Source organism: Arabidopsis lyrata, assembly GCF_000004255.2.
Source record: "Arabidopsis lyrata subsp. lyrata unplaced genomic scaffold ARALYscaffold_1, whole genome shotgun sequence".
Classification (NCBI taxonomy): Eukaryota; Viridiplantae; Streptophyta; class Magnoliopsida; order Brassicales; family Brassicaceae; genus Arabidopsis; species Arabidopsis lyrata.
This window is the reverse complement of record NW_003302555.1, coordinates 15,413,920-15,441,301: the sequence shown is the minus strand read 5'-3', so window position 1 is coordinate 15,441,301 and position 27,382 is coordinate 15,413,920. Positions and strand designations below refer to the sequence as shown.

The following is a 27,382-nucleotide window of genomic DNA, read 5'->3' as shown; positions in this document are numbered from 1 at the left end:
CCGAAACAAGGTGCGCATGAACACATAGTTGCCGGAATTCAGGATAATCAAAAAGTCAATAATACCCCTAATCCAGTTTGTTCTCATGTAGACACAATGGTAATTTCGCCAACCAAGAGAACATTAAGCTTGAGGAAAACCAGTGGGAGAGAGCATCTGGTTTTGACTTTAACTAGCGGCTACTTTCTCTTAGTATTATATAACAAGACCCATCAGATTCTCATCTTCTTCATCAACAATTTTCACAAACACAAATTCACAATCAACAAAACAAAACAAAAAAAAACAAAGAGTTTCTCCGAATTTTTTCCTAATTAAAAAAGATGAGTTCAACAAGCAAAGCATGGTTAGTAGCTGCAAGCATCGGAGCCGTTGAAGCGTCCAAGGACCAATTAGGCATGTGTCGCTGGAACTACTTGATCCGATCAGTGAATCAACGTATCCGTAACAACGTGAGATCCGCTTCTCAGGCCAACAGATTCTCTTCTTCAACCGTCGTCGCGTCCGTTAAGGACGATAACAAGGCAAAGCAGGCTGAGGAGTCACTTAGGACGGTCATGTACTTGAGCTGTTGGGGTCCTAACAAAATGGATAATCGACCTTAACTAATTGTTTTTGGGATGCATTTGTAGTATAATGATGATACTTCGTACATGATGTATATAGATAATGAATTTTGGGATGCAATAAAAAATTTTGTTGTCGCAAAAAAATTGATCTTGTATTAAGTATTAACAAATCCCATAATCAACATTCAACAAGTAGCATCGGTGACCAGAAAATAAAATAAACTCACAACTGAAAAAAATGAAGTTACTTAAATGGGCCAAGCCCAGTGGATAGATAGTTTCTAATGGGCCGGTTGAGACTACGAGAGACGTCATCATCGAAACCAATCCCGTCGCGGTGGTTCTTCTGCCATGGCGATCATGGCCGTTGCCGCTCTCTTTCACGCCCGCTTCCCTCTTCTCCTCCGTCACAGTGTCCCGTCCACGTTTTCTCTGTCTTCTGTCATATACTATCGCAGGACTGTTCCATCCAACGGACTCAGTACCCGATTCTGCTCGATTCTCCGTTATTCATCGTCCGTCGACGGCGGTGGAAGTAGCAGTGGCGATTCCGGTAGCTTTAGCGATTCCGTTAGCGTTGTTGCGGATGTTCAGAGTCCTAATTACTTGAAATTCACCGATGATGAATTGATGAAGCAATGTAGATTAGAGACATTCAGAGTTTCAGGACCTGGAGGACAACACCGGAACAAGCGTGACTCCGCCGTTCGTCTCAAACATCTCCCCACCGGAATCGTAGCTCAGGCCGTCGAGGATCGTTCACAGCACAAGAACCGTGCTTCTGCTCTGAACCGTCTTCGTACGCTCCTGGCAATCAAAGGTCTCAATCCCTTCTCTCTCAATTTCGTTCTTTGAACTTTGAAATTCTCAGTTTGGTTCTAATTTTGCGTTTTCCAGTGAGGAACAAAGTGGACCTTGAAGCTTATGCTCCTCCTCCAGAGCTTCTTCAGATTCTACCTCCCAAGTCTACTATAAGAACTTCTTCTGGTTCACAGATTGGTCCCAACAATCCTAAATTTGTACCTGTATGATGACTCTCTTTCTCTCTTTAGCTCTTTCTCTTATCTGTCCATTTACTCACTTGTTGCCTACAGGGAATGCAAGCTTTGCTTGATGTTATTTCTGCTTCTGACGGTTCTATCGCCGATTCTGCCAAATTACTTGGGTAACTAATCCTTCTTGAACCTGTAAAATTCATTGAAGTCCAGTGTACTGTCTTTGTCTAACTTTGAGTCATCTTACTATTTGATTTTTGCAGTTTGAGCACTGGTGGCTTATCTCGTTTGATACTCTCCCATGATGGTCTTCGTATGGCTGTCAATAGCATGAGGGCAGCCAAGGTAATGTTTGTTATTTACCAATCCAAATACTTTGTTATCAGGATTATGCCAATAGGGTAGTCGTAGTAGCGCAAAGTGTTTCTCTTTCTTCATTGAAAGGTCCTACTTTTTAAATTCTTTAGACTTATATCTTGGGATGAAGCAGTCTGAAAATATGTTTATACAGTTACTTAGCTATTACTAGTCGGTGGTTGCAGTATTGTTTTATAATTTTCAGTAGCTGTTGCTTAGTTTGGTATATCATCACTGTTAGAACTTTCAACTTGCTTACTAGTTTCTAAAGTGAAGAACATTTTTCTCTGATCTTTCAGGGAATTAAGCCTCTCAAATAGTTAGGATGTATCGGCATTTGAAATATGACGTGCGGGTCTTTGACGAGTTGTATTTAGGTGGCTTCTGCAGCACAGTGACTACCATTTGATGCACCACATATTGTATACAAAACAAAGGTGAAATGTTGAGTTCAGTCTAACATTTGTTCTTCTAACATCATAAAAATAGTCACGTGTTTGAGATGATATACTATAGTCTGTTCAAATGTTTATGGTAATTTGTCGTCCCCTTTTTTTGTGATTGTGTTGGAGCCATGTTGGATTAGATTTACTCTTTTTTTGCTTTTTTCTTGTTTTTTCTCTTCATTCAAGGAAGTAAAATTCGCTGGTAGTATAAGTGGAAGTGGCAATCTGGTGTGTACTTGCATTTCAGAGCTTCATGGTTGTCTATAAGGTCTTGTACTTTACACAATGAAGCACATGCAAGTTTCGTTTTCTATGAATAGTTACTTGCAGTGATGTTATCTCCCTTTTGAAGATATGAAAGTTACTTTGTGATACAGCGATGTAGAGTTGGCTCTTGTTTAAGAAACAAGTATGCATCTGTTTCTTTTCTTTTCTGATATAAGCTACAGTGAGTTTACTTACACGTATACAACACGCTTAACATTTCGGTCAATAAAATGAAGAAAAAAAAGGTCACTGCCTGCAGGAATGTCCTCAGGTATATTGGACATTGAAAATAGCAAAAGAGTTTGATGCATGAGAATCAGATTCTTGTAGAATGAGGTTCTCTTCTTCCCCACACAGGAAAAGAAATAACTTTTATGGAGTTGACTCTTGAGAAATGTTGTTTATTCATTTTTATCTAGAAAACAACAGGATCTAGAGCCTCATGGGTGCATTCTGACTCACTCCTTATATATTTTAAACATGGATCTGAATTCTGAAGGTGTGCTCGAGAGAGCGAGATTTCTGACGAAGTGAACAACGACTATTCTAACATCGGATTAGTACATGCAGATTTCTACTATTCTTATAGTTAATAATCAGCTTTGGTAAAGATCTCATGTTGATGGCATAGTCACTCTGCTCTCAAAAAAGAAATGTTTTTGTGGATGTTCTATTTTAGTCATAAAGCTCTAGCAGCATCTCTCTAAAGTGACTTTGACTTTCGTTAGGACTAGGCCCTGTTTAATATACTATTTGCAAGGATAATTCCTTACTTTAAGTTTATAGAAAAGATCTGATTCCTCACCACCATTTCTTGAGGTTTTTATTTCTTTTATTGGCAACTTTCTCCTCTTGGCCCTCATGTCTAATTGTATACTCATGTATATATAGATATCATTACAGAAACAGTTCTTATAAGATTTCCAACAGCCAATAGTGTCATTTAGTCTGTAAATATCAATGAGGCTTGATTTATCTGCCAAGCTTCGGCAAGTTCTTGGCCTCGCCAAAGACCATGCATCTATTGGCAGAGCTATTGTACAAAACTACAATGAAAAAGCTTTTTTTGACATTGAAGTGGCAGTGGTTCGAGCCACTAGTCATGATGATTGTCCTGTTGATGACAAAACCATGCACGAGATACTCTTTCTTGTCTCTAACACTCCGGGAACGATTCCTTTTCTTGCTGAACAGATCTCACGCCGTCTAGCCAAGACAAGAGATTGCTTAGTCGCGGGTAAAACTCTGTTACTCTTTCACCGTCTCTTGCGTGGTAGCAGTCGCAGTATCGAGCAGCAATTGCATATTGCACACACCTCTGGTCATCTCCAAATAGGTTGCTGCTGGTTCATGATGAGCCCGGATCCTCCGTCCTTTGTTTTTCTGCAGAACTATGTAGCTTATCTCCAAGAAAGAGTTGGATGGATCATCAACCAAGCTGGTAAGCTTGAACCTGTAATGTCTGGTGGTACAAAGTTTAGCCGTTACAAAGAGAAATCCATGGATCTGGTGTTCCACATCTTACCAAAGTGCCAAGAGTTCATTGCACAGGTGTTGAAGTGTTCACCGGTTGATGCCTGGCCTATCGATAATCTGGTTCAAGCAGCTACCGGAAACATCTTGAAAGAGAGTTTCCAAGTCTACATGACGTATTCCGATGGGATAGCCGCGCTGGTTAGCATGCTTTTTGATCTTTCACGACCCGCAAGAGATTTAGCTTGCGGAATGTTGAGAAAAGCTTCTCAACAGATTCAAGATCTCCGCATCCTGTATGAAAAGTGTAGAGGATTTGCCGGTATGAAGAGCTTGGATTACCCATCTGTGCAAGCCATTACCATGGATCATATAGTAGCACTAGAGGAATGCTCAAGCTATGGAGGCAAAAGAGACTTCTCTGTCTCCATCAACCTAAGAGACCCAGTCACCTGCAACGAACAAAAACAAGAAACTAATTGCGCCGGTTTTTCATCTACCAGTTCTTTCTCATTACCAGTGGAGACCAAAATCAGCATGGTCTGGGTTGTTTTTGACAATGAAGAATCAGACAATGCAACAGAGAAAGCATACGAATGTTGATTATTCATCTCAAAAGGAAGTATAAGAAAGTTGCAGAAGGTCATTGCTCAGGGAGAGATTGTGTCTCTGATTCAGGTTCCAGTTAGAGAAACGATTATATAATACTGTTGTCAAATTACATAATACCAATGAGTAGTTTTTGCATGTTAACTCTTAGTGTCACAAGTGTTTAGAGCATCTGAATTTTAAAACAGATGATCATAAATACATGAAACCATTGGTATGCCTTCTGCTTCTAAAATGTAAAATTACTGCTCTATTGATCAACAAAAAAAAAAACAGGTATGTTTTGTCCGAGTATTGTTTGGACCACACAATGCAGAATAAGACAAGAGACCAAAAAATAGGCAATGGAGCACACTTCCCATTATGATAATAGGGCCTGCTTAGGAACTAGAATCATCGGCCCATTCTGTATTGGGTCTTCCTACAAAATACCAATTACCATGAAGTGTCTGGAACATTACAGAAGACCCTTGAAGGCTCAAACCAAGCTTATGTGTAGAACATTCTCAAGCTCTCTGTCAAGACTTGAGTAAAATAGAGTGTTCGAGAATCTGTAGCATTATTTACTTCATAAGACGCATTTATATATTCACTACAGACTTGCACCTAACCCTCATAGAGAAGAGAACAAACAACAAAGGTCATCACAAGAAGTAATAACCAATATCACACCCTATTTACCCCTTCTGCAAGAAAAGCCAGCAGTAGCCAAAGATGAAGCAAACCTCTCTTGCTTTGTTAGGTCTTTTCTTTGTAACTCTGTTAGTCGGAAATATCAAAACAACTGAAGGGTCCTTGCCATCTGCATTCGATACTCCTGGCAGTCTCTTATCTGAACTCTGGCGAGATCGGTTTCCTGATCCTTTCAGAGTCTTGGAGCAAATCCCATTAGGTCTCGAGAGGGATCAGAGCTTGGCTCTGTCTCCTGTGCGAGTGGACTGGAAAGAAACACCAGAAGAGCATGTGATCAGGCTTGATGTGCCAGGGATGAAGAAGGATGAGGTAAAGATAGAAGTGGAGGAGAATCGAGTTGTGAGAGTAAGCGGCGAAAGGAAAAGAGAGGAAGAGAAAGAAGGAGACCATTGGCATAGAGTAGAAAGGTCACATGGCAAGTTCTGGAGACAGTTTAGGATGCCTGATAATGTGGATTTGGACTCTGTCAAGGCCAAGCTTGATAACGGTGTCCTCACCATTACCATCAACAAGCTTTCCCAAGACAAAGTCAAAGGTCCAAGGGTTGTTGATATTGCGTTCGAAGAGGATCAAACTGGTAAAGTCAGTTCTGCTTAGACACAAAAAGAGATCTTGTTGAATCCAGGACTGTGTTTGATGTCTATAGAATCTATGTAATCTCGTCTTCTTTACGCGAATAAATTCTGTAACACGTCTTTATATTGCGTGCCTTGTTTATTGATCATTCCCAATAAAGATACATGAGGAAGTGTTAGAAAGCTTAAAGTCATAACTAACGAGTACCAATGCTTGGCGTAAGAGACTTCCTCTTCTCGAATGTTTAATTGTCCATGGACCTGTAAAATTCAAAGAACATGCAAAAACAGAGAGTAAACTAAAAGTATTTTGCTGGAATCACAGAAAGAATCACATGATAACAAGTCAGAGAGGAATTGCAAGACTTACGTTCTTAAGAAGCAACATATTGTTTCTGCAATATCACGTAATAGTTTCTCTTCTTACAGTACAACAAAAGAGTACATAACATTACCGTACCAGCTTTTGGTTATCAGTAACCTGTGGAGAGATCAATGAAAAATATTTCCAGCTTCCACAGTTTCTCTGAAGCCATATATCCGGTGTAAATCGATGCAGGAAGCTCGCTGTTAGAAAGCAGAAGCAGCTGTGTCAAGTCATATAGAGAAACTAGGACATAAAAGTGTCAGAAAGATATCAAATTGTCCAGTATCATATATATCTCCTCCGTCTTCGGATGTGATTTGTCAAGAGAGTAGAACTGATGAACCTTGTTATCGATCTCAATCTGACTCCAGCCTGGTGGTTTATAAGCATTTTGGTGCTTGATCATCTTTCTAGCTCTGCGTGCCTCTTCCCAATTACCCATCTCTCCATATAAATTTGCCATCATAGCCACATAACCTCCATTGTTGGGATTTAAAGCAACAAGATTTTTTACAGCAACTTCAGCCAAATCCAAATGGCCATATTTCTTACAAGCATTAAGCAATGAGCCCCAAATCGCTTCATCCGCTTCCATCTTCATCGTGGACATAGTTTCCAAAGCTTCATCGAACTGACCTGCCCTGCCTAGAAGATCTATTAGACAGCCATAGTGCTCAATCCTTGGCTCAATACCGAATCTTTTTTTCATCAGATCGAAATAACCTCGGCCTTTTGATACCAAACCCCCATGAGTACACGCATTGAGAAGACCGATAAAAGTAATGTGATCTGGCTTGATATCGTGACTATTCAACTTCATCATGTCCTCAAACACTGCTATGGCTTCTTCACTTCTACCATGGAGTGCAAAGCAATTGATCATAGAATTCCAAGCTGTTAAACTTTTCTTTGAACTCATTTTAAAAACAGAGCTTGCTTCCTCCAAGTTACCACATTTTCCATACAAATCAACCAAAGAATTCGAAACAAACACATCAGAAGAAAGATTACGACGATACGCAAACGCATGAATCCCTTTAGCCAGCTGAAGCGTACCAGTTTGAGCACAAGCAGAGAGAACACAAACTAAAGTAACCTCATTAGGACGAATACAAGGGTCATTAATCATCCTTCTAAACAGAGAAACCGCTTCAACAAAAAGACCATTCTGAGTACAAGCAGCAAGAATCGCATTCCAAGAAGGAACATCACGCTCAGGCATTTCTTCAAAGAGAGCAACAGCATTAAAGATATCACCAGACCTAGCATACCCAGAAAGCATAGCAGTCCAAGAAACAACATTTCTCTCAGACATTTCGTCGAACAGTTGTCTTGCAAGAGTTATATGAGAAACAGAGGAAGCGTAAGAGTGAAGCAGAGCAGTTTGAACAACAACATAGAGATGAAACCCAGATTTAAACAAATGGGTATGAACCAAAGGAGTTGAAAAAGCAGAGGAGAGATATGGTGTAGACTTAAGAACAAGTGGGTAGATAAAGTGATTAGGCCGAGGAAAAGAACGATTAACCATGAGACGAAAGAATGAGAAAGCAGAGGAAGCATGAAGAGGAAGAGAAGAAGAGTAACCAGTTAAAACGGCAGCGTATAAATGAGTATTAGGGAAAGAGAAACGATCAAAGATAAAGCGAGCGTAAGAGAGATTACAGAGACGAAGAGTACAAAAACGAAGAAGCTTAAAACAGAGGAAATGTGAATGACTTAGTCCAGAAACTATCAAAAAGGACTGAACTTGCTTCAAATGATTCAAATGTCTCGACTTTGAGATCGCGGCGGAGATGAATTGGTTCACTAACTCCTCCGCCATGTGTGACGACGGCGCGTGGAGGTAAGTGAATTGCGTTACACGTGTCCCCATGTGCTCTTCTTCCACCAAACGTGTAGAGAGAGAGAGAGAGAGAGATGGATAAAAGTGTGTGCTTCGTCTTTTTTCTCTCCGAGTCTATCGTTTTCTTTCTTCACTTTCTCCGGTTTTATCGTTTCTCTTCTTCTCCAAATTGATGGCTTTTTAAGGTTTCCTTACTCGATCTAATCTAACCTAACGCTCATTCATTAATTTCCTTCAGACAGATTCTTCCAATAACGTGTATATATATATAAAAGACACAAAAACATCATCGGACCTGATGCAGAGTCATTGATTCCGATCTTAAGTTTTCTATTTTCTCTATGTTCTGATTTGTCTGTTACACACACATACATAGACACATACAAATCTTCGTTTTTTGTTTTCAAAATCAATCAAATGTCTGGAATTTGGAGATGGAGGAATCTAAAGTCTCTAGCTTTACATGCTCGTTCGATTTCACCTGTTCCCAATCTTAATTCTTTGGAATTGGGTTCATCGCCTCGCCGTCGTATTCAAGAACGATTCAAATCGGAACAAGGCGGCGGAGGAGGAGGAGGAGATGATTTTCCGGTACCTGTGAGTCGTCGGAAGTTAAGAGCAGAGCCCAATTGTCCTCGTTGCTCAAAACAAATGGATCTTCTCTTCTCTAATCGTCAATTCCCATCTTCTAATCTTCTTCAACGTCCTGATGATTCAGATTCCTCCGGCGCCGGAGATAAAACCAATTTCCAGTCTATGAATTTCTGTCCGACTTGTAAAACAGCTTATGGATTCAACCCTCGTGGTGTCTCTCCTCTTCAAGGAACATTCATTGAGATCGGTCGTGTTCAATCTCCAACCAATGCTGCTACTTCCAAATCTACAAGGAAACAACAACATTCAAAAGATCTAAATCAAGGATTCAATTACAGAAACAAGCTTAGATCTTCCTTCTGGGATACACTTAGATCTTATGGTGCTGAGCCACCTGAGGATTGGTCTCCTCCTCCTCCTCCTCCTCCTCCTCCTCCTCCTTCTCATCCTTCTTTGAACTCTTCTCCTCCTACTACCATTCCTGTGAATGCTTCTCCTAGTACCGTGGAGACTACTTCTCCTTTACCTGATGCAGCTAATGACGTTAGTCGATGGGGTGGAGCTAGCCTTGGCAGAGACTTTCCTACTCCAAAGGAAATTTGTAAATGGCTTGACAAGTTCGTCATTGGTCAAACTCGTGCTAAAAAGGTTCTGACTTTTCACTTAACATCTAAGGATTCTGATCATGGTCGTGTGATTGATTTGTTACTTACGGCATGGTGGTCTTGATTTTGATCATAGGTGCTCTCTGTCGCTGTGTATAACCACTACAAGAGAATTTATCATACCTCTATGAAGAAAGGGTTGGTCCTCTCTCATCCATTGTTTAGTTACATGATTCGGTCACCGTTTTCAATCCGTTATGGTTTATTGTGATATATAAGGGTTTGCGTTGGAAGCTGACATTGTGGACCTTGAATCCTAGGTCAGCAGCACAACCAATTGATGATGACGATAATGTAGAATTAGATAAGAGCAATGTCCTCTTGATGGGGCCTACTGGCTCTGGTATGAGCTTTGTGTTTTTCTGATCATATTCTATTCTTTACTTCCTACACTATCCCTGCTGACTCTGTTATGATTGTTTATTTGATTCTTGAACAATAGGGAAGACATTACTTGCAAAGACTTTAGCTCGGCTTGTAAATGTTCCTTTTGTCATTGCTGATGCAACTACACTGACTCAGGTAAGATTATGATAAGCTCATGATTCTCACCACTTCAATCATTGGGCTGCAGATCTTTCAATGGTTTTTTTGGGATCCAAATTAAATATATTAGGCATAACTCCTGGAATTATGATATCGTATGTTGCTCGTTGACCCAGCTTTTGTATGGTGTCTTAACAGGCTGGTTATGTTGGTGACGATGTTGAATCAATCCTTCATAAGCTACTAACGGTACCACTTCTTATTAAGTCGCGATTAACATTCCCAGCACACTTTCCATCTTGTTACATTTTAGAAGATTCCCTTATGACTTGTAGGTCGCTGAGTTTAACGTGCAAGCAGCACAACAGGGAATAGTCTACATTGATGAAGTTGATAAGATAACGAAGAAGGTCAGTATGCAAGACATGATATCTTCTGAACTCGTTAAAAACAAGATAATTGGGCTTTATGCTTCATGGATTTTCCTTTCTACAGGCTGAGAGTTTAAATATTAGCCGAGATGTTTCTGGGGAAGGTGTTCAACAGGCACTTTTAAAATTACTGGAAGGCACTGTAAGTGGATTGCTTTATTACCCTTTGATGCATTTACTGAAATCATTCTTCACTAGACATGAGGCACTTGCATAGCTAGTTATAGAGAAGTCTCCAGAAGTGATCCTCATTAAAAATGTCTTTGCAATGTACCTCAAGAGAGGATGGAAAGGTTATTGATATGTTTGATGTATGCGACATCACATATGATTGCACATCTGTGTTACTTCTGAGGCTCTATCTCTGAAGGGTTGTGGATTCATGCTTTGCTTCTGCATTGATCGTTGGATCTTCTTCTTTTTTCCAGATCGTAAATGTTCCAGGGAAAGGTGCAAGGAAGCATCCGCGGGGTGACCATATACAGGTTTAGAGCTAGAACTTTGATCATTGACCTATATTACATTTAAAGGTGTTGTTTTCTCATATGAATCCATTACTGGATGTCCCTATGATGTACAGATAGACACAAAAGATATCCTCTTTATCTGTGGAGGAGCATTTGTTGACCTTGAGAAGACCATTGTGGATAGGTAATTCATGATGCGTCCTTTTTTTTGCAATAGATTAGGGGTTCTTTGTTTTGACTTTGATCAGGATCTCTAATGTTCTGCCAGACGACAAGACTCATCAATTGGTTTTGGAGCTCCTGTTCGTGCCAACATGGCTACCAGTGGAGTGACAAGTGGTGCAATAACTTCATCTTTGCTAGAATCGGTAAACACTACACAATTTTTGTTAAGCCTCTGTTTCCCAGTGTAATCACTTCTCATTCCTGAAAAGAGATCTTAGTTTTGGAACACCGGCTACATTTCAGGTCGAGAGTGCCGATCTGACAGCCTATGGTCTTATACCGGAGTTTGTAGGACGCTTTCCCATATTAGTTAGTTTGTCAGCTCTGACAGAGGACCAGCTCATTCGGGTAATTTAACATTCTTCAAAACTTTTAGTTTATCTTGTAGCGGATGGTGCATTTCTTTGATTGCTCATGTTGCAGCTAGTAAAATCAAAGTGAGATAGCGGTTGCCATCATCGAGGCCTTGATTTTATTGCTCCTCTCATATTTAAGGGTAGCTAATATTGCCTTTGCTTTTTGCCCTGTAGGTGCTTGTAGAACCCAAAAATGCTCTTGGGAAACAGTACAAGAAACTATTTAGCATGAACAACGTAAGCTCCCTTAAAATATACACTTGCCAAGACTTGCATGTTAAAATATTCAGTGTTTTAAGTTCAAACTTGACTTTTTGGTCCCTGATTGCATGATCTGTTGCGAAATTTCAGGTGAAACTGCATTTTACTGAGAAAGCGCTGGAGATAATATCCAAGCAAGCAATGGTGAAGAATACAGGTGCGAGGGGACTAAGAGCCTTACTTGAAAGCATTCTTACCGAAGCCATGTTTGAGGTAACTTCAGCTACCACAAATATTAATAAGGTACTATATAACTATTACCTTCACACTTCTGTTTCATTTCTTTTTTCAGATTCCAGATGATAAAAAGGGAGATGAAAGAATCGACGCGGTTATAGTAGATGAGGAATCAACAAGCTCAGAAGCTTCTCGTGGATGCTCAGCAAAAATACTTAGAGGAGACGGGGCTTTTGAGCGTTACCTCAGCGAGAACAAGTCGAAAGATGCTACAGAATCAATGGTATGACTGCAAAGATCATTTGTTGTCTGTTCCTTGATAGTCAAATATAAACTCATTGAATATCAGTCTTATTCTTGAAGCCACTGTTATGTGGCGGTTGATGTCAGATATTTTACTCTTCTGAAAGTCTTGCCTGTTTCTTTATTCAACACTTGTGTGTCTGCACTTGGCTATAATGATCAATGAAAGCTGATGAGTGTAATTTGCAGGTTGACGAAAGAGTAGGCTCGGCGAGAGCAATGAGATTGTAAAAAGAATGAGAAAAGAAGGATCTTAACATGAAGAGTTTTTTTTTGATTATTTGTAAAGAACAATAGCATTCATAAAAGTGCAAGAGGAATTATCCACTTTGTACAATAAATTGTTAGCTTACAGATTCGGAAGTTGAATTGTTTGTTACATAGAAAGAAAGAATAGGATCGTGTAAAAACAACATTTGTAACTCTCTCTGTTTCAAAATAAAAAGTGTTATTAGTTTGTCTGATCATGTTATTACCACATTTTATTCAATCACTCATCACAAAACAAATACTGAAGCTTGTGGTTGGTTTTGGTACTTTTACATCATCATCATAAGATTTTATTGCATCCCAAAATTTCATTATCTATTTTTACATTATGTACATAGTATCATTTTTTTGCATTTAGTATACGACGAATCTATCATATACAATGCATACCAAAAACAATTAGTTAAGCCTCAATCATCCATGTATCCATTTAGTTAGGACCCCAACAGCTCAAGTACATAACCGTTCTAAGTGACTCCTCAGTTTGCTTCGCCTTGTCATCATCCTTACGGCAAGCAACCGCGGTTGACGAAGAGAAGCTGTTTGCCTGAGAAGCGGATCTCATGTTGTTACGGATACGTTGATTCACCGACCGGATCAAGTATATTAGAGTTTGGTTTATGATAAACCATAAATGATTTGGTTATAATGATCTGGTATTGATAAACCAGAGTAAACCGGATCTTAGTTCTCATTGTATAAAACGAGTGTAAACAGAACAACATTGATTAATGAGAATAACAGAATTTCTTGATTTTCTCTCCAACAAACTTTCTTCTAACATGGTATCAGAGCGATGAATTCTTCAAAATTCATCCGATTCTAGACCTAAATCTCTGATTTTCTTCTTCTTCGATCAATTTCTATGGCTATTTGGCTGAGAAATTGTTGTATCGAGCAAAAATTACACTAAAATTCTTCATCTCCGTCGTATATCTTCCGTTTTTCCGATGGTGCCTGGTCGCAGAATCACTCGTCGCACGGTCCGTGTACCTACCTCAGCTCGCAGATCGGTCAATCGCGATGATTCATCTCCCGAAGGTTCACCTGTTAATCGGAATCGGAGCTCTATTCCGGCGACTATTTCTCACGACAGTATTCATTCTCCGTTCCATCTCACAAATAGTGATAATCCTGGTATTTCCATTGTTTCTGAAGTCTTTGATGGTACGAACTATGATGATTGGCAGATTGCTATTAAGATAGCCTTGGATGCTAAGAATAAGCTAGTTTTCATTGATGGAACTGTTCCGCGACCTCTTGAATCTGATTCTATGTTCAGAATTTGGTCTCGATGTAACAGTATGGTGAAATCTTGGTTGTTAAACTCAGTATCGAAGCAGATCTACAAGAGTATACTTCGTTTCAATGATGCTTCAGAGATATGGAATGATTTGATGACTCGGTATCATATCACTAATCTTCCGCGTTCTTATCAATTGTCTCAACAGATTTGGTCATTACAGCAAGGTACTATGGATCTTGTTACGTATTATACGACTCTGCGAACTCTCTGGAATGAATTGGATAGTTCTGATTGTGCTAAGCTGTGCAAACATTGTGATTGTTGTAAAGCTATGGACAAACGTGGAGATCATGCTCGAGTTATTAAGTTCTTGGCTGGCTTAAATGAATCTTATGCCGTTATTAGAAGCCAGATTATAATGAAGAAGCATGTTCCTACTTTGGCTGAAGTTTATAACCTATTGGATCAAGATCACAGTCAAAGAAGTTTCACACCAGTTCCTACTAATGCAGTGGCGTTTCATGTTTCTGCACCAGAACAAGTTCCACCTTCTGTCAATGCAACTTACAATGCTAAACCACAAAAGATAATATGCTCTCATTGTGGATATACAGGGCATACAGTGGATAAGTGTTATAAGGTTCATGGATATCCACTTGGTTTCAAGCATAAGCACAAAAATCAAGCAGATAAGAGCTCTTTTCCTACTCAGCCAGTTGTTGCTCAGTTGGCCATGACAGAGACTGCTACTAATGATTTACTCACTGGTCTTACCAAAGTTTTAACTAAAGATCAGATAAATGGGGTTGTGGCTTATTTCAATTCTCAGCTTAATACTTCAGCAGCTTCTACTTCAGGTGCTACGATTACTGCACTTCCTGGTATAGCTTTCTCTACTTCCACTATTGGTTTTGTTGGTGCTTTGAGAGCTGCAGATTCAGTATTATCCTCTGAGTCTTGGATAATAGACAGTGGAGCGACTCATCATGTTTGTCATGATAAGAGTTTGTTTATGAGTTTATCTGAAACTCTAAATAATTCAGTAACCTTACCAACTGGTTTTGGAGTTAAAATCACTGGTATTGGTACAGTTAAGCTGAATGAGTTTCTTATATTGAATAATGTGCTTTATATTCCTGATTTTAGGTTAAATCTTCTGAGTATCAGCCAGTTGACTAAGGATTTGGGATATAGAGTTACGTTTGATGAAGATTCTTGCATGATACAGGATCCTATCAAGGGGCTGATGATTGGTAGAGGAGAGCAAATTTCCAATCTATACGTCTTGGATGTTCATAGTATCATGGATTCTTCTAAGCAGATTAATTTTTCTACAAACATTGTTGTTGATTCTAGTCTATGGCATAGCCGATTAGGTCATCCTTCTATTGAGAAGTCGAATATTGTTACGGATGTACTTGGTTTTAAACAGAGGAATAAAAGATCTTTTCATTGCACGATTTGTCCACTTGCAAAACAGAAGCATCTTCCTTTCAAATCCAAAAACAATGTTTGTGAATCTGCATTTGATCTTGTTCACATCGATGTTTGGGGTCCTTTTGCAGTTCCCACACCTGATGGATATAGATACTTCCTCACCATAGTCGATGACCACACAAGAGTCACTTGGTTGTATCTCCTGCGGAACAAGAATGAAGTGTTGACTATTTTCCCTGAGTTTTTGACAATGATTGAAACTCAGTATAAGAGTAAAGTGAAGGGTGTACGATCTGACAATGCACCAGAATTGAAGTTTGCAGAATTGTTCAAGGCTAAAGGTATTATTCACTACTTTTCATGTCCTGAAACACCGGAACAGAACTCTGTAGTAGAGAGGAAGCATCAGCACATACTGAATGTTGCAAGATCACTGATGTTCCAAGCTCATGTTCCTATTGCTTATTGGGGCGAGTGTGTTCTTACAGCTGTGTTTCTCATCAATCGATTGCCTACACCTCTACTTCAAGATAAGTCTCCTTATGAAGTTCTTACTTCTAAAATACCTGATTATGGTGGTCTTCGTGTTTTTGGTTGTTTGTGTTACAGCTCTACATCCTCCAAAAACCGAAATAAGTTTCAGCCAAGAGCAAAGGCTTGTGTGTTTCTTGGATATCCATCAGGAGTCAAAGGTTATAGACTTTTAGATTTGGAGTCCAATAGTATTCATGTATCTCGGAATGTAGTCTTCCATGAAGATATTTTTCCATTTGCTAAAGAGGATTCTCCTACTCTACCTGATTTCTTCACCAGCAATGATGTATCTACAGAAGGTATCTCTGTTGTTCCTACACCTTCTATTCCTGTAGTTGTGAGTACATGTCCTACAGTTGTGAATGAGGGTACCAACAGTGTATCTCCTATAGCTACTGCTGTTCCTCCAGTGAAAGAGACTCGTAGAGTTAGTAAGCCACCTGACTATCTTAATGACTACTATTGTAACCTGTCGTCTTCTGGAATTGAATATCCATTGGCCAATTTTATGAGCTATGATGGTTTATCAGCGTCAAAAAGAGCATATGTCTGCTCTGTCACAAAGTATGCAGAGCCTACTTCGTTTGCTCAAGCTAAAAAATGTAATGATTGGTTGAAAGCTATGAATGCAGAATTACAAGCTTTAGAAGGAACAGCGACTTGGAAGATCTGTTCTTTGCCAGAAAATAAACATGCCATTGGTTGTCGCTGGGTTTACAAAGTGAAGTTAAATGCAGATGGAAGTTTAGAGCGTTACAAAGCTCGTTTAGTTGCCAAGGGCTACACTCAACAAGAAGGAGTTGATTTTGTCGATACTTTCTCACCTGTAGCTAAGATGACAACGGTTAAGACTTTGTTGGCGGTAGCAGCAGCAAAGAAATGGAGTTTACACCAACTCGATGTCTCCAATGCCTTTTTAAATGGGGACCTTGACGAAGAAATCTACATGACATTACCCCCAGGCTATACATCTAAGGAAGGTGAAGCTCTACCACCTAATGCTGTCTGTAAATTACAAAAATCTCTTTATGGATTGAAGCAGGCCTCAAGGCAGTGGTTTCTGAAATTCAGTTCCACATTAATGTCCTTAGGTTTTCAGAAATCACAGGCTGATCATACTCTTTTTGTCAGAAATGTGAATGGAAGGTATGTTGCAGTTCTTGTGTATGTCGATGATATCATTATTGCAAGTAATGATGATGATGAAGTAGTTCAGTTGAAAGAAGATTTACAAAAAGCTTTTAAGCTAAGAGATCTCGGTCCTATTCAGTATTTTCTGGGTTTGGAGATAGCCCGTAATAGCTCAGGCATTTCTCTTTGTCAAAGGAAATATGCCTTGGGTTTACTAGAAGAGACTGGTCTGCTTGCTTGTAAACCGTCTAGTATTCCAATGGATCCCAGTATTAAACTTGTTTCAGATGGTGATGAACCAATGATGGACGATCCTGCAGCTTATAGGAGATTGGTTGGGAAAATGATGTATCTCACCATAACTAGACCTGACATTACATATGCGGTTAACAAGCTTTGCCAGTTTACCTCAGCACCTAAGAATTCACATATGAAGGCGGCTCAGAAGGTTCTCCATTATGTGAAAGGTACTGTGGGAAATGGTCTTTTTTATTCTGCAGACTGTGATTTAGTTCTTCAAGCTTATACAGATGCAGATTGGGCATCTTGTCTTGATTCTAGACGATCTACATCTGGCTTTTGTATGTTCTTGGGGACCTCCTTAATCTCCTGGAAATCCAAAAAGCAACAGACTGCTTCACATTCATCTGCAGAGTCAGAATACAGAGCAATGGAGTTTGCTGTTCGGGAGGTTGCTTGGCTTGTCAACTTGTTAAAAGAGTTTCATGCACCTCAAACAAAATCTGTGGCTTTCTTTTGCGATTCAACAGCTGCGATTCACATTGCCAATAATGCTGTCTTCCATGAACGCACAAAGCACGTTGAGCTAGACTGCCACATTGTTCGTGACAAGGTAATAAGCGGTTTGATCAAGACATTACATGTCAAGACTGATCAACAGCTTGCTGATGTTTTCACAAAACCTTTATTCCCTACTCAGTTTAATGCTCTTGTTAGCAAGATGTCACTTAAATCCATTTACTTGCCATCTTGAGGGAGGGTATTAGAGTTTGGTTTATGATAAACCATAAATGATTTGGTTATTGTGATCTGGTATTGATAAACCAGAGTAAACCGGATCTTAGTTCTCATTGTATAAAACGAGTGTAAACAGAACAACATTGATTAATGAGAATAACAGAATTTCTTGATTTTCTCTCCAACAAACTTTCTTCTAACAAAGTAGTTCCACCGGCACATGCCTAGTTGGTCCTTGGACGCTTCCACGGCTCCGATGCTTGCAGCCACTAACCATGCTTTACTCGTTGAACTCATCTTTTGATTGGAAAGAAATTCAGAGACACTCTTGTAACTTTTGAATTGTGTGTTGTAAAAGTTTACCGATGAAAGAAGAAGAGATTTGATGGTGGTTTCTTATATAATATGACAAGGGGATAAAATTAGCCGCTAGTAAGAGTCAAAACCAGATGCTTTCTCCAACTGGTTTGGTGTAGTTACCCGCATGAGAACAAAATGAATTAGGGTCATTATTGACTTTTCAAAATTCCTGGATTACCGCAAGCAAGTACCTTCATGCGCACCTGGTTTCGGCCAATATGAACAACTACATTAAGAACTTTAGCTATTAAAAGGATAAAAATTGCCAACATAATAACGAAAAAAAGACGTTAATCATGCAACATATAGGAATTGAAAACATATGACTAGCTTAACAAGTATGGCATGATTGGTTTTGTGAAAATACTTTTTGGTAGCTGTGCATATTTGTGGAGGTTTCTCGAATGTGAATATAAGATAATCTCTCAAATTAAAAATATTTTGTTGGATGATTTCGACAAGAAACTATTTTCCTTCACAAATTAGATAATTATTGAATATATCCATCTTCGACACACATTAGAATTGTGAATACCTTTACCAAATAGGATTGTGAAGTTCATATCTAATATAAAACAATTCTCGAAAGTAACATTCCCTATGACACCTTTTTTCTTCTGTCTCCAACAATGCCTCTCTTTCCGTACCACGGTGAAGGATTGGCATATATGGTGTCTTGTGATACAAGAAACGAAGGAATGGTAATGAACACTGAAGATACTCCTCCATCCTCTCCAAAAACGCCATCTCTTTTCTTGTCAAAGTGGAGATTTGGCCCCGGCCCGTGTGGTTCCTTCTGCCCCAAGAAACGAAAGAGAAGTTAGTCTCCGACACTTAAGAAACATCTCAAGGGGCATAAAGGATGCAAATAAAGTATCAACAGAATTAAATCTCTCCATTGATTCTGAAGTACTTAGTCTCGCACACTTGAGAAACATGTCAAGGGAAGAGAGAGGCATAGAGAATGTATCAACAGAACTAAGTGCCCCCATAGATCAAGAAAACACTCACTAATAGAGACGTTGGAGGTCAAACACGGCTTCTTATACCTAAAGAATCCGTGAATGAGCATATTCTAAAATACTTCACAGAAGAAGAGATCAATTTCGTTGACAATCATGGGTTGAAAATCATCGTGTTCGATAGCGAAAAAGGAACTACGCATGAGTTGTGTTTCAAGAGATGGAATTCAGCTGGAAGCTACGCATCGTGATCAAGATCTGATATGCTTTTTAGGAAACAATGAAGAAAGAGAAACCTTCTTGATGGTCTTGTTGAAACAATTTTTTCATCCAAGGATGAATTCATCGTTGTGATCCATCACGTCTTCTAGGAAATTGGCATCATCCTTTGTCTTCTTTCTGACATGAAAACTTGAAGTTTCAATCTTTTCGAATTTTCTGGATCATGCTTGTGTGAATTGTGATAGATGTAATGTTTGCATGAGATATGCTTGGTGCCATGAACCGTTGGCTCGTGAAATACATTGCATTTGAGTATCGATACAATTGCGTATATGAATACAAATGAAACTATGAGAGACTGATGCATGCTTATCGTTTTCCTTTGATTATTTTCTACAAATGGTTGATCATTTAAGAAAGACAAATTTTAAGGAAGAGTCGCAAGTTGACAACGATGAAGAAAGATCATATGCCTTGCCCGTCGTACGCCTTCCATCTTTCTATCACCACCTTGTACTCCTCATCTCTTCTCCTCACCTGAAAACCATAATTTATAAAAATCGAATCAGTATCTTTTGATCTCAAATAATCAATCATTATGTATATTATCAAATGATATTGTTGAGTCTACTCTATATACCTCAACCATGGGATTTCTTCCGCGAAGCAACATATCAACACTTTTTTCAGTCTGGACGAGAGTAAAAGAGGACTAGTTTTGTTGATACATTTGATCTTTGATATAGAATGACTGCAAGCAGAGACAAGAAAAGATCTGTGAAACAGGAGGCTTACTTGATGTGCAATCCAATAATCTCTTTCTCTCATCTCGATCAAGAAATAAAAAGTCGGTGGAGCTTTCCTCTCGAGAATACTCTTCTGAGTCCTTCTCGCCCTTGCTTCTTCATCTCCAAGAGTGACAGTCTCAATGCCCCCAATCTACAACCAACGATGAGAAGGTAAAAGAACATGAGAAAAACTTTGTGAAAACTAGAAGCAAGGAGTAACATTAAATCAGACAAGCGGTGTAGAAACTATTACCAAGTCTGAAAGAGTAGGATTCTTTATGATGTTCTGTAGCTGCTCTCCATGAGCAGTGCCAATTAGCATCACTCCCCTTTCAGCAATGGAACGACAAGCAAGCGCTTCAGCTTCTGTGCCAATCTCATCAACGATGATCACTTGAGGCATATGATTCTCTACTGCCTCAATCATCACTTTATGCTGCAACGATGGCTTAGGTACTTGCATTCTACGCGAACCTCCAATAGCTGAGTGTGGAATATCGCCATCTCCTCCTATTTCGTTGCTTGTATCAATAATCACCTAAAAAACGCAACACATACTTAATCACTTAAAAATGCAGAACCTTCAGGGTAAGAAAAATTAGGGATAGGCAAGACTCACCACTCTTTTCTGGAATTCATCAGACAAGACACGAGCAATCTCCCGCAAAACAGTGGTCTTACCAACACCAGGCCTATAGTTGAAGACGATCAAATCATCAACACTGAAGTAGAATGAAGCATAAGAGTAGGGTGTAAAACAAGAAACAAGTACCGTCCAACAAACAAGATGCTTTTGCCATAGTGAAGAAGATCATAAAGCATGTCAATGTGACCACTCACAGCTCTCCCAACCCGACAAGTCAAACCGACAATAAAGCCTTTACGATTACGAATAGCTGATATCCTGTGCAATGTACCTTCTATTCCAGCCCTATTATCAGCCCCAAATTCACCTACAAGCTCTTGAGCATCCTCTAACTCTTCCATAGATACCTAAGCTAGTGTTTTCATGGATACAAGATTCCAGATTTAAACACACAAAACACACAGATCAAAGACACAAATACCATAATTAGTTTTACCTCGTTGTTCCTAAGATACTGGCCTCCAGGTTCTCCAAGATAACGTGCTTCAGGTGGTCTTCCCAAATCCATAATCACCTAATCAAGATTCAAAATGTTTTCATTCCATTTTTAGCCTTTAAAATTGTTCATCACAAAAGAAATTGAAGAGTAACAACAACCTCTACGAGCTGGTTTCTTCGAGAATCGTTCAGGAGACGATGACGAAGATCTTTTGGAAGAATCTAAGAATTAGGCAAATATTCAGATTCAAGTGTAGAGAACAAAGACGAACAGAGAGTGATTTTACAGTAAATTAGACCTCAAGAAATGCGGCGAGATTGTCGTCGACGATCATGGCGGAGGAATCTGGAAGAGAAAGGGAAGCGACGGTGGAGAAAACCGGAAAACGCCGGCGAATTGGGGAAAAGAGACGACAAGCTCCGCCGCCCCATGGGACGCACACACCGGCCATAGTTCTCGATAAGGAAGATTTCTCAAAACCACCACCAAAATTATTAAATCTCTGGGCCTTTGGGCCTTGTTGGGCTTTGAGCTATCGAGAACTTTCACTGATCAAAATCAAGCCTACGTTAATTATCTCAACCTATAATTTACACTAGATTTTAACCCGCGGTACACCGCGGGGCTATGATTTTTTAAAAAAATCGGCATTTAAATGGTTAGGTAGATTATCTAAAGATATAAACTATAGATTACAAAATGTATATATAGATATAAGTAAATATTAATTCGTGTACAATTAGCATGTTTGATGTTTCAAAGTTTAAAATACAGAAACGAAAACATATAGTTCATTAAGTGTTGATGTATTTTTTTTTTTTAAAATATTGTTTTATGTTTGTATTGTGCATTTACATATAATTGTATTGAAATTATAGTTTTAGTTTTGTAAATTTTAAGAAACTATTAATTTTTTATGTCCTTATTATTGTTGCATACATAAATAATTAAACAGTTTAGTATATATATATATATATATATATTTATTTTTTGTGCAAAGAAATTTAAATTGGTGAAATTGTTTATTTAATTATGTTTTCACATATAAATTTTTATTTACATCTTTTGGAAGAAAATGTGAGTCTTTAAATTTATAAAAATGCGAATTAAAAGACAAATAACAATGTTGAACATATATCTTTAAATATTAAATAAATGTGTATACAAATATAACCGCGTCCAAACATTAATAGACATGTCCAGAAACACGTAGTTAGAATTTGGTACACTTTGACGAACCAATCCGCAAACCTGTAAAGCACCGCATTCGTAAAAACATCAAAAAAATATAAAATAAATAAAATAACACAGAAGTGTAGGACCCGTTTAAAAAGAATCGTTTAAAAAAGACACGGATCTTTTGACCAGGATTCGTCTAAGTTACTTAGGCTCAAAATATATATTTTTGTCTAATATATAAATAAATAAATTGTTTTCGTTTGGAATTTAATCAATTTAAATTAGTTGTTGTAAAAGTAAAGAGATGTAACTATATATAACATTTTGTAGCATATAATAAATGCTGGGACAATTTTCAAGTTGATTAATTCCAAACTAAGATTTAAATATACTCCCTCCGTTTAATAATATAAGTCGTTTTAGATAAAAACACACCGATTAAGAAGATCTACTTTTTAAAAGTTCAATCAATCATAAAAGAGCCTGCATAATATAAATAATCATATAATATTAAAATTATATATAATTTGCATTGAAACTCGAAAACGACTTATATTGTGAAACAAAAAACTTTATTCAAAACGTATTATATTATGAAACGGAAGGAATATAATTTATGAAATATATTAATAATTCTAAGGTGTGTGTGGACAATTTTCGTTTACTCACCAAATCTAACATTAATGTTATTACTCATCATAGGACATACCAAAAAAAAGGTTTGCACCAAAAAAAAAAGATGAAGCACATTAAAAAAAAAAGCTGAGAACAAAGGGAAAAATCGGTGTGTGCGGCTTCTGCTTTGGTACGTTCTCTGCTTTGGTACGTTCTCTGCTTTTCATCTCTCATCTTCTTCACTCGCCTCTCGATCCCTGATCTTCAAATCTGGGTTTTCAATTTTCGGATTCAATTGTTTCTTCGACTGGTTCAGAACCTCTCGGTTTCTTCTTAGTCTCTAATCTGATCTGATTTCCGGAGAGATCAGTTTCTCCATAATTTTGATCTCAATTTCATGGTGTTCAACTTCTTTTGTGTGATCCTTCATCCAGTCGAGACCCTAAACTTGTTTTGATCTAATTCTCTAAGCCCTTGCTTATCAACTCTGATCTTGTCTTTTCGCAATGGTGGTCTGCAATACGGAAAGGTATGTTCATTCTTCTGTTTTTATGTCACTCGTTAACAATTTTCAAATTCTTTAATTGTAACCATTTGATGATATGGGGGAGATTTTTATAGTCTGAAATTAAAGTTCATGCGCAACATTTCATTTGCAAGTAGAAACATTATTATAAACTTAACTGTGATTGTTTATATTTTATTAATGAAAGTGATAGACTATAGTTTTAGTGAGATTTGAGAAACTGTACCTGAGAAAGTGATTGACTATAGGTTGATGCAATTTTATCAGCCTGACAATTCAAATATACAAAATAGAGAAGAAACAATTCAGAAAAACAAAACAGAGAAGGAAAAAAAAATTGAGAAATATTAGAAAAGATATGATAGTATAAAATAAAATTTAGGGATCGATTGAACCATTTTTCATCCGCTAGCAAAACCATCTCAAGAGTTTCACCAGTGTTTTTTTCGGGTATTGACGCCAGGAATGCAGGATTTTGACTTGAATCCTTCAAGATGTCTTGTAGGAGCGGACGTCTTTGAGAAATGCAAAAGTAGCCATTGTGAAGAGAAATAAGGTATGTGTAATGTGCTAAGTAATTCGTAACTTTGTGTTTGGTGATGTAGAATGGCGTTTAGGTGTAGATTATTTATAGGAAAAATTAATTAGGTTAATAATTAGTAGCCATTAATGAGAAAATATTACATGAATCAAGATATTAGGGAGGTAATCATTTAATTTGTTCGTTTTTTTGGAATATACCAGTATTATGCGTTTTTATGAGACATAAATAAGTTTCTTTAAATTGATTTTGTGGAGATATTACAGGGAATAATAAATCTTTCAAATTGAATGTGGTGAATTATGAGAAATAGCATAGATCTCGGAATATTTATTAGGCATTGAAAACGAACTGATTTGAATGGGAAAGAGTGATTATTTTGTCTATGAAATCTCTATTGTTAGAGATTTTGTTGATGTGTATTATTCAAAAATGGTATGTTGATAGTAATTAAATGATAGAAGAAATCTTGGATTGTAGAGTATAGAAAATATTCGGCGACAAATTTTGGAGATATTTGAGGGATTGGTTGTTTTTTTCCTAAATCTTTTATTTGATATTTTATCACTAATTAATATCGTTTTAATTATAATTTGACAGAAAATAAAAGAGATCCGATTGGGATATTTCCGGGTCAGCCGAATGCCATAAAAACCGACCCACCAGTGGCAGAAGTTGTAAATACTTCCCAACCCCAGGATTTATTTGCTAAAAGTCATCCAAAAATGTATATATAGATTTCAAAAGAAATTTGGATACCTTGAAGAGGAAGGGAGACGATGAATCCTGCGGTAGGGAAACGATAAGGCTACCGAGAAATTTTTATCGTGCAGGGTTCAGTATATAAGCAACGAGTGGATAAATCGGAAGGTTTCGATATGGGGGAGGTTCGACAAGTCTATGCACTTTTGATGGACCGTTCCGGGCAAACCAAATGTGATGATAGGTTTCCTTGTTGTGGTTTAGTCACATTTTATGCTAGGATGGGACTTCATCGTTGAAATTTGTTGCGCGGGACAAATTTAAAGTTGATACATACGCCTTAAGGAATACGATATGTCAATGGGTTCGGCTGCTGCCTCTTACTATCCAAATGAATGAATATCCAAAAAACAAACAAAAGTTCATTTAGATGCTCCATCCAAATGAATATCCAAAAATTGAAACGAACAACATTCAGATGAAGCATTTGGATGGAACATTTAGATGGACAATCTGGATAGAAATGCGAGATGATCAAACGAACAGGCCCTATGTAACTTTGGTTGCCATGGATCCATCTAGCTGTTGGTTTTAACTTTTTAGATTAAAGTTGATTTTGACGTTCTATATTACAACAACTCATTCATTAGTGACCACCGGTTCAAAATTTGACACTTAGAAACATTCCAATTTTGTTTAAAAACCTCTATTTAAAATTAAAAATAGTTTTTTGTTTTGGGTAGTTACACACATCCTTTTGGATTCTTATACAATAACAGAACAAATCAACTAGTTTAAACGTCGATTCTTATTAACTTTATATCAGTGAAGCAATTTGCTTCCAATTACAAAAAGAAATAAATGGATACATGTAATCAAAGAACAAGCATACAAACTTACGAAAAGATGCATATATATAACATTATCAGCATCTATTTAAAACAACCCGAGAAATCCATTTTCACCGCGCAATGAAAGCAGATTCGAAGGTGGCTGGACCGTGGACGGATTGTTGTTTCCTTCATCTTCAAACCTCATCGCTCTAGACGAGTCCTCATGAATCCCCATTTGACAGTTCACCATTCCCCATTCACCAACAGTTTTGCACGTGCCAACCTCAACCCCTGATGGCTCACACGCTTGTTGGTACTCGCTTTCTCTTGGAAGAAGAGCCAATGAATAGTCATAGCCAATTGAAAGAGGCTTGTGATGAGGCTGAAACATTGGTGGTTGAGGGTATTGATGAATACCAATCTCTTCAGGCTTGTTAAGCTCAAACATTGAGATTCCTTGGTAAGAGCTTTCTCTGCGAATGAAGCTACGAGCTTCAAGCCTATTGTTGTTAATGCTTGAGCTAACATCATTCCCTACTTTGAATAGATTTTTCTTCTTGAACACTCTACATACAACCCATCCATCTTCCTGCATTATATAAAGATTGGCTTATTCAATAAAAATTGGACTGGCTTTTACAATCTTCTAATGAAGAAGAGAGATATATACATACACTAGGGTCATCGTCAGTGTCTTCAATACGGTACTCGTGCATGATCCAATCGGTCTTTTGGCCATGAGGAGCTCTTCCTTTGTAGAAGACAAGAGTCTTCCTCATGCCTATCTTCTTGTAACAATTTCTTATGCATTTGTCACGTCCTGTCGCCTTCCAGAAACCCGAGTGGGTTGCCCGGTTCGTCCTTGAACCTGTCGGATATTTCCTATCCTTGTGGCTGAAGAAATACCACTCGTTTTGCGGCGTTGATCCTATTTTGCATCTATCTGCACGAAAAAGAAGAAGCAATGCATATGTATATATAGTAACTAACTAGAGAATTGGATCATAAACTTTAATCAATCAAAGAACGTACCATGTAAATCCCACGGCTCAATCTTGTTCAAATCAACCTCCTTGATGACTTCCATCTCAAACTTTTCATAAGAAATCTTCTTCTTCAAGTAGTAATGAAGAAGTTCTTCGTCCGTTGGATGAAATCGAAAACCGGGCGGTACACCTCCGTTAGACGAACTCATTTTCCGGTTTAATATGATCAATGTTTGTTTGAGTACAAAGCTATACAATAGAGCTCTTAATTACAATGATCTGCCTTTTGTTTGAAGCACTCTTCTTGTTCTTGGTTTATATAGACCTAGAGAAAATCCTAAGAGATGATTACACACGTAATCGTCAACTCTATTATCGCAAATTAAATAATCAAATATTTATAGTATGTTTGCGAAGAAGTTGACGGCCGGTGACAACGCCGCCGGAGAAGCTTAAAAAGCTATCGTGAAACTGAAAAATCAAGACTCTTCCACAGCATTTAAGCCTTATTACACTTGCGTGAACGTTGACCCTAGCTACTTGATTATTCATTTATAAAACAAACGATCCCGGTGAATTTGAAAATATAATTATAATTATCATTATGTTATGTTATTAATTAATAACGAATCCGTGTTGATTTTAATTGCTCCGTAAGCAAAGGTTTTCGTCAAAGAAAAAAATTTCATATGGGGAACTCCAATTCTGATTATACGGTCCATATTTGTGTAATTAAATGTGTGAAGTTTGGTTAGCAATTAATATGAATCTTATTAAATCGACTAGTTTTACTCGATAGTTAGATAAAAGAAAAGGGCATGCATG

The 27,382-nt window shown here is 38.0% G+C and overlaps 9 protein-coding genes and 1 long non-coding RNA gene across 14 annotated transcripts; 6 read left to right on the top strand and 4 right to left on the bottom strand.

The window, feature by feature from the left end:
• The first annotated feature begins 226 nt into the window (after positions 1–226).
• LOC9329826 lies at positions 227–713 on the top strand. The gene has a single exon (XM_002893719.2). The coding sequence runs from the start codon at positions 324–326 to the stop codon at positions 603–605; it is 282 nt and encodes a 93-aa protein (XP_002893765.1). The 5' UTR covers positions 227–323; the 3' UTR covers positions 606–713.
• An 83-nt stretch (positions 714–796) lies between these two features.
• On the top strand, positions 797–2,678 carry LOC9329825 (peptide chain release factor 1). Its single transcript, XM_002893718.2, has 5 exons — positions 797–1,389; positions 1,467–1,594; positions 1,664–1,734; positions 1,828–1,909; positions 2,221–2,678. The coding sequence occupies exons 1-5, from the start codon at positions 921–923 to the stop codon at positions 2,239–2,241; spliced, it is 771 nt and encodes a 256-aa protein (XP_002893764.1). The 5' UTR covers positions 797–920; the 3' UTR covers positions 2,242–2,678.
• Positions 2,679–2,868: 190 nt separating this feature from the next.
• LOC9329824 (putative clathrin assembly protein At1g33340) lies at positions 2,869–5,007 on the top strand. The gene is made up of 2 exons (XM_021010977.1): positions 2,869–2,970; positions 3,054–5,007. The coding sequence occupies exon 2, from the start codon at positions 3,595–3,597 to the stop codon at positions 4,708–4,710; it is 1,116 nt and encodes a 371-aa protein (XP_020866636.1). The 5' UTR covers positions 2,869–2,970; positions 3,054–3,594; the 3' UTR covers positions 4,711–5,007.
• A 319-nt stretch (positions 5,008–5,326) lies between these two features.
• On the top strand, positions 5,327–6,148 carry LOC9327104 (22.0 kDa heat shock protein). Its single transcript, XM_002893716.2, has one exon. It carries the CDS (start codon positions 5,431–5,433, stop codon positions 6,004–6,006), a length of 576 nt encoding a protein of 191 aa, XP_002893762.1. The 5' UTR covers positions 5,327–5,430; the 3' UTR covers positions 6,007–6,148.
• LOC9329823 (pentatricopeptide repeat-containing protein At1g33350) lies at positions 6,077–8,332 on the bottom strand. The gene is made up of 2 exons (XM_021010976.1): positions 6,355–8,332; positions 6,077–6,245 (listed from the first exon to the last, which is right to left on the bottom strand). Exon 1 carries the CDS (start codon positions 8,225–8,227, stop codon positions 6,611–6,613), a length of 1,617 nt encoding a protein of 538 aa, XP_020866635.1. The 5' UTR covers positions 8,228–8,332; the 3' UTR covers positions 6,077–6,245; positions 6,355–6,610.
• Positions 8,332–12,623, top strand: LOC9327103 (CLP protease regulatory subunit CLPX3, mitochondrial). Of its 4 annotated transcripts, none has more exons than XM_021010974.1 (15): positions 8,332–9,439; positions 9,533–9,594; positions 9,717–9,799; positions 9,899–9,978; positions 10,141–10,191; positions 10,278–10,352; positions 10,438–10,515; positions 10,802–10,858; positions 10,954–11,024; positions 11,109–11,208; positions 11,309–11,413; positions 11,596–11,658; positions 11,773–11,895; positions 12,024–12,142; positions 12,352–12,623. In XM_021010974.1, the coding sequence occupies exons 1-15, from the start codon at positions 8,615–8,617 to the stop codon at positions 12,365–12,367; spliced, it is 1,908 nt and encodes a 635-aa protein (XP_020866633.1). In that variant the 5' UTR covers positions 8,332–8,614; the 3' UTR covers positions 12,368–12,623. The 4 variants fall into 4 exon arrangements, with proteins under 4 accessions (XP_020866633.1, XP_020866631.1, XP_020866632.1 ...); XM_021010972.1 differs by having other exon boundaries at positions 11,975–12,142; XM_021010973.1 differs by lacking the exon at positions 11,596–11,658 and having other exon boundaries at positions 11,975–12,142.
• LOC9327102 lies at positions 12,594–18,347 on the bottom strand. Its single transcript, XM_021010978.1, has 2 exons — positions 17,966–18,347; positions 12,594–13,036 (listed from the first exon to the last, which is right to left on the bottom strand). The coding sequence occupies exons 1-2, from the start codon at positions 18,053–18,055 to the stop codon at positions 12,863–12,865; spliced, it is 264 nt and encodes an 87-aa protein (XP_020866637.1). The 5' UTR covers positions 18,056–18,347; the 3' UTR covers positions 12,594–12,862.
• Positions 18,348–19,568: 1,221 nt separating this feature from the next.
• Positions 19,569–21,648, bottom strand: LOC9327101 (uncharacterized protein ycf45). Of its 2 annotated transcripts, none has more exons than XM_021014840.1 (9): positions 21,474–21,648; positions 21,334–21,396; positions 21,173–21,250; positions 20,863–21,083; positions 20,710–20,782; positions 20,344–20,628; positions 20,098–20,241; positions 19,943–20,014; positions 19,569–19,839 (listed from the first exon to the last, which is right to left on the bottom strand). In XM_021014840.1, the coding sequence occupies exons 1-9, from the start codon at positions 21,624–21,626 to the stop codon at positions 19,768–19,770; spliced, it is 1,161 nt and encodes a 386-aa protein (XP_020870499.1). In that variant the 5' UTR covers positions 21,627–21,648; the 3' UTR covers positions 19,569–19,767. The 2 variants fall into 2 exon arrangements, with proteins under 2 accessions (XP_020870499.1, XP_020870500.1); XM_021014841.1 differs by having other exon boundaries at positions 19,943–19,993.
• A 1,501-nt stretch (positions 21,649–23,149) lies between these two features.
• On the top strand, positions 23,150–25,128 carry LOC110225121. Its single transcript, XR_002329522.1, has 3 exons — positions 23,150–23,498; positions 23,959–24,051; positions 24,637–25,128. It is a non-coding gene; the product is annotated as an uncharacterized LOC110225121 (long non-coding RNA).
• Positions 25,129–25,528: 400 nt separating this feature from the next.
• Positions 25,529–27,124, bottom strand: LOC9329822 (protein BEARSKIN1). Its single transcript, XM_002890992.2, has 3 exons — positions 26,604–27,124; positions 26,246–26,514; positions 25,529–26,160 (listed from the first exon to the last, which is right to left on the bottom strand). Exons 1-3 carry the CDS (start codon positions 26,764–26,766, stop codon positions 25,675–25,677), a joined length of 918 nt encoding a protein of 305 aa, XP_002891038.1. The 5' UTR covers positions 26,767–27,124; the 3' UTR covers positions 25,529–25,674.
• Between the last annotated feature and the right edge of the window lie 258 nt (positions 27,125–27,382).

What these genes read in the sequence shown, in the direction of transcription:
- LOC9327103 (XM_021010972.1), top strand. Translation starts at nt 8,615, where the DNA reads ATGTCTGGAATTTGGAGATGGAGGAATCTAAAGTCTCTAGCTTTACAT. An exon ending in CGCGGGGTGACCATATACAG is followed by an intron (nt 10,859 to 10,953) that starts GTTTAGAGCTAG and finishes TATGATGTACAG; the next exon opens with ATAGACACAAAAGATATCCT. An exon ending in CTTCATCTTTGCTAGAATCG is followed by an intron (nt 11,209 to 11,308) that starts GTAAACACTACA and finishes GCTACATTTCAG; the next exon opens with GTCGAGAGTGCCGATCTGAC.
- LOC9329825 (XM_002893718.2), top strand. Translation starts at nt 921, where the DNA reads ATGGCGATCATGGCCGTTGCCGCTCTCTTTCACGCCCGCTTCCCTCTT. An exon ending in ACAATCCTAAATTTGTACCT is followed by an intron (nt 1,595 to 1,663) that starts GTATGATGACTC and finishes TGTTGCCTACAG; the next exon opens with GGAATGCAAGCTTTGCTTGA. An exon ending in GATTCTGCCAAATTACTTGG is followed by an intron (nt 1,735 to 1,827) that starts GTAACTAATCCT and finishes TGATTTTTGCAG; the next exon opens with TTTGAGCACTGGTGGCTTAT.
- LOC9327104 (XM_002893716.2), top strand. Translation starts at nt 5,431, where the DNA reads ATGAAGCAAACCTCTCTTGCTTTGTTAGGTCTTTTCTTTGTAACTCTG.
- LOC9329824 (XM_021010977.1), top strand. Translation starts at nt 3,595, where the DNA reads ATGAGGCTTGATTTATCTGCCAAGCTTCGGCAAGTTCTTGGCCTCGCC.
- LOC9329826 (XM_002893719.2), top strand. Translation starts at nt 324, where the DNA reads ATGAGTTCAACAAGCAAAGCATGGTTAGTAGCTGCAAGCATCGGAGCC.
- LOC9329823 (XM_021010976.1), bottom strand. Translation starts at nt 8,227, where the DNA reads ATGGGGACACGTGTAACGCAATTCACTTACCTCCACGCGCCGTCGTCA.
- LOC9327102 (XM_021010978.1), bottom strand. Translation starts at nt 18,055, where the DNA reads ATGAGTTCAACGAGTAAAGCATGGTTAGTGGCTGCAAGCATCGGAGCC. An exon ending in TAGGCATGTGCCGGTGGAAC is followed by an intron (nt 13,037 to 17,965) that starts TACTTTGTTAGA and finishes CAAACTCTAATA; the next exon opens with TACTTGATCCGGTCGGTGAA.
- LOC9327101 (XM_021014840.1), bottom strand. Translation starts at nt 21,626, where the DNA reads ATGGCCGGTGTGTGCGTCCCATGGGGCGGCGGAGCTTGTCGTCTCTTT. An exon ending in AGTATCTTAGGAACAACGAG is followed by an intron (nt 21,084 to 21,172) that starts GTAAAACTAATT and finishes ACACTAGCTTAG; the next exon opens with GTATCTATGGAAGAGTTAGA. An exon ending in AGCATCTTGTTTGTTGGACG is followed by an intron (nt 20,783 to 20,862) that starts GTACTTGTTTCT and finishes CTTCAACTATAG; the next exon opens with GCCTGGTGTTGGTAAGACCA.
- LOC9329822 (XM_002890992.2), bottom strand. Translation starts at nt 26,766, where the DNA reads ATGAGTTCGTCTAACGGAGGTGTACCGCCCGGTTTTCGATTTCATCCA. An exon ending in TGAGCCGTGGGATTTACATG is followed by an intron (nt 26,515 to 26,603) that starts GTACGTTCTTTG and finishes TTTTTCGTGCAG; the next exon opens with ATAGATGCAAAATAGGATCA. An exon ending in ACACTGACGATGACCCTAGT is followed by an intron (nt 26,161 to 26,245) that starts GTATGTATATAT and finishes TATATAATGCAG; the next exon opens with GAAGATGGATGGGTTGTATG.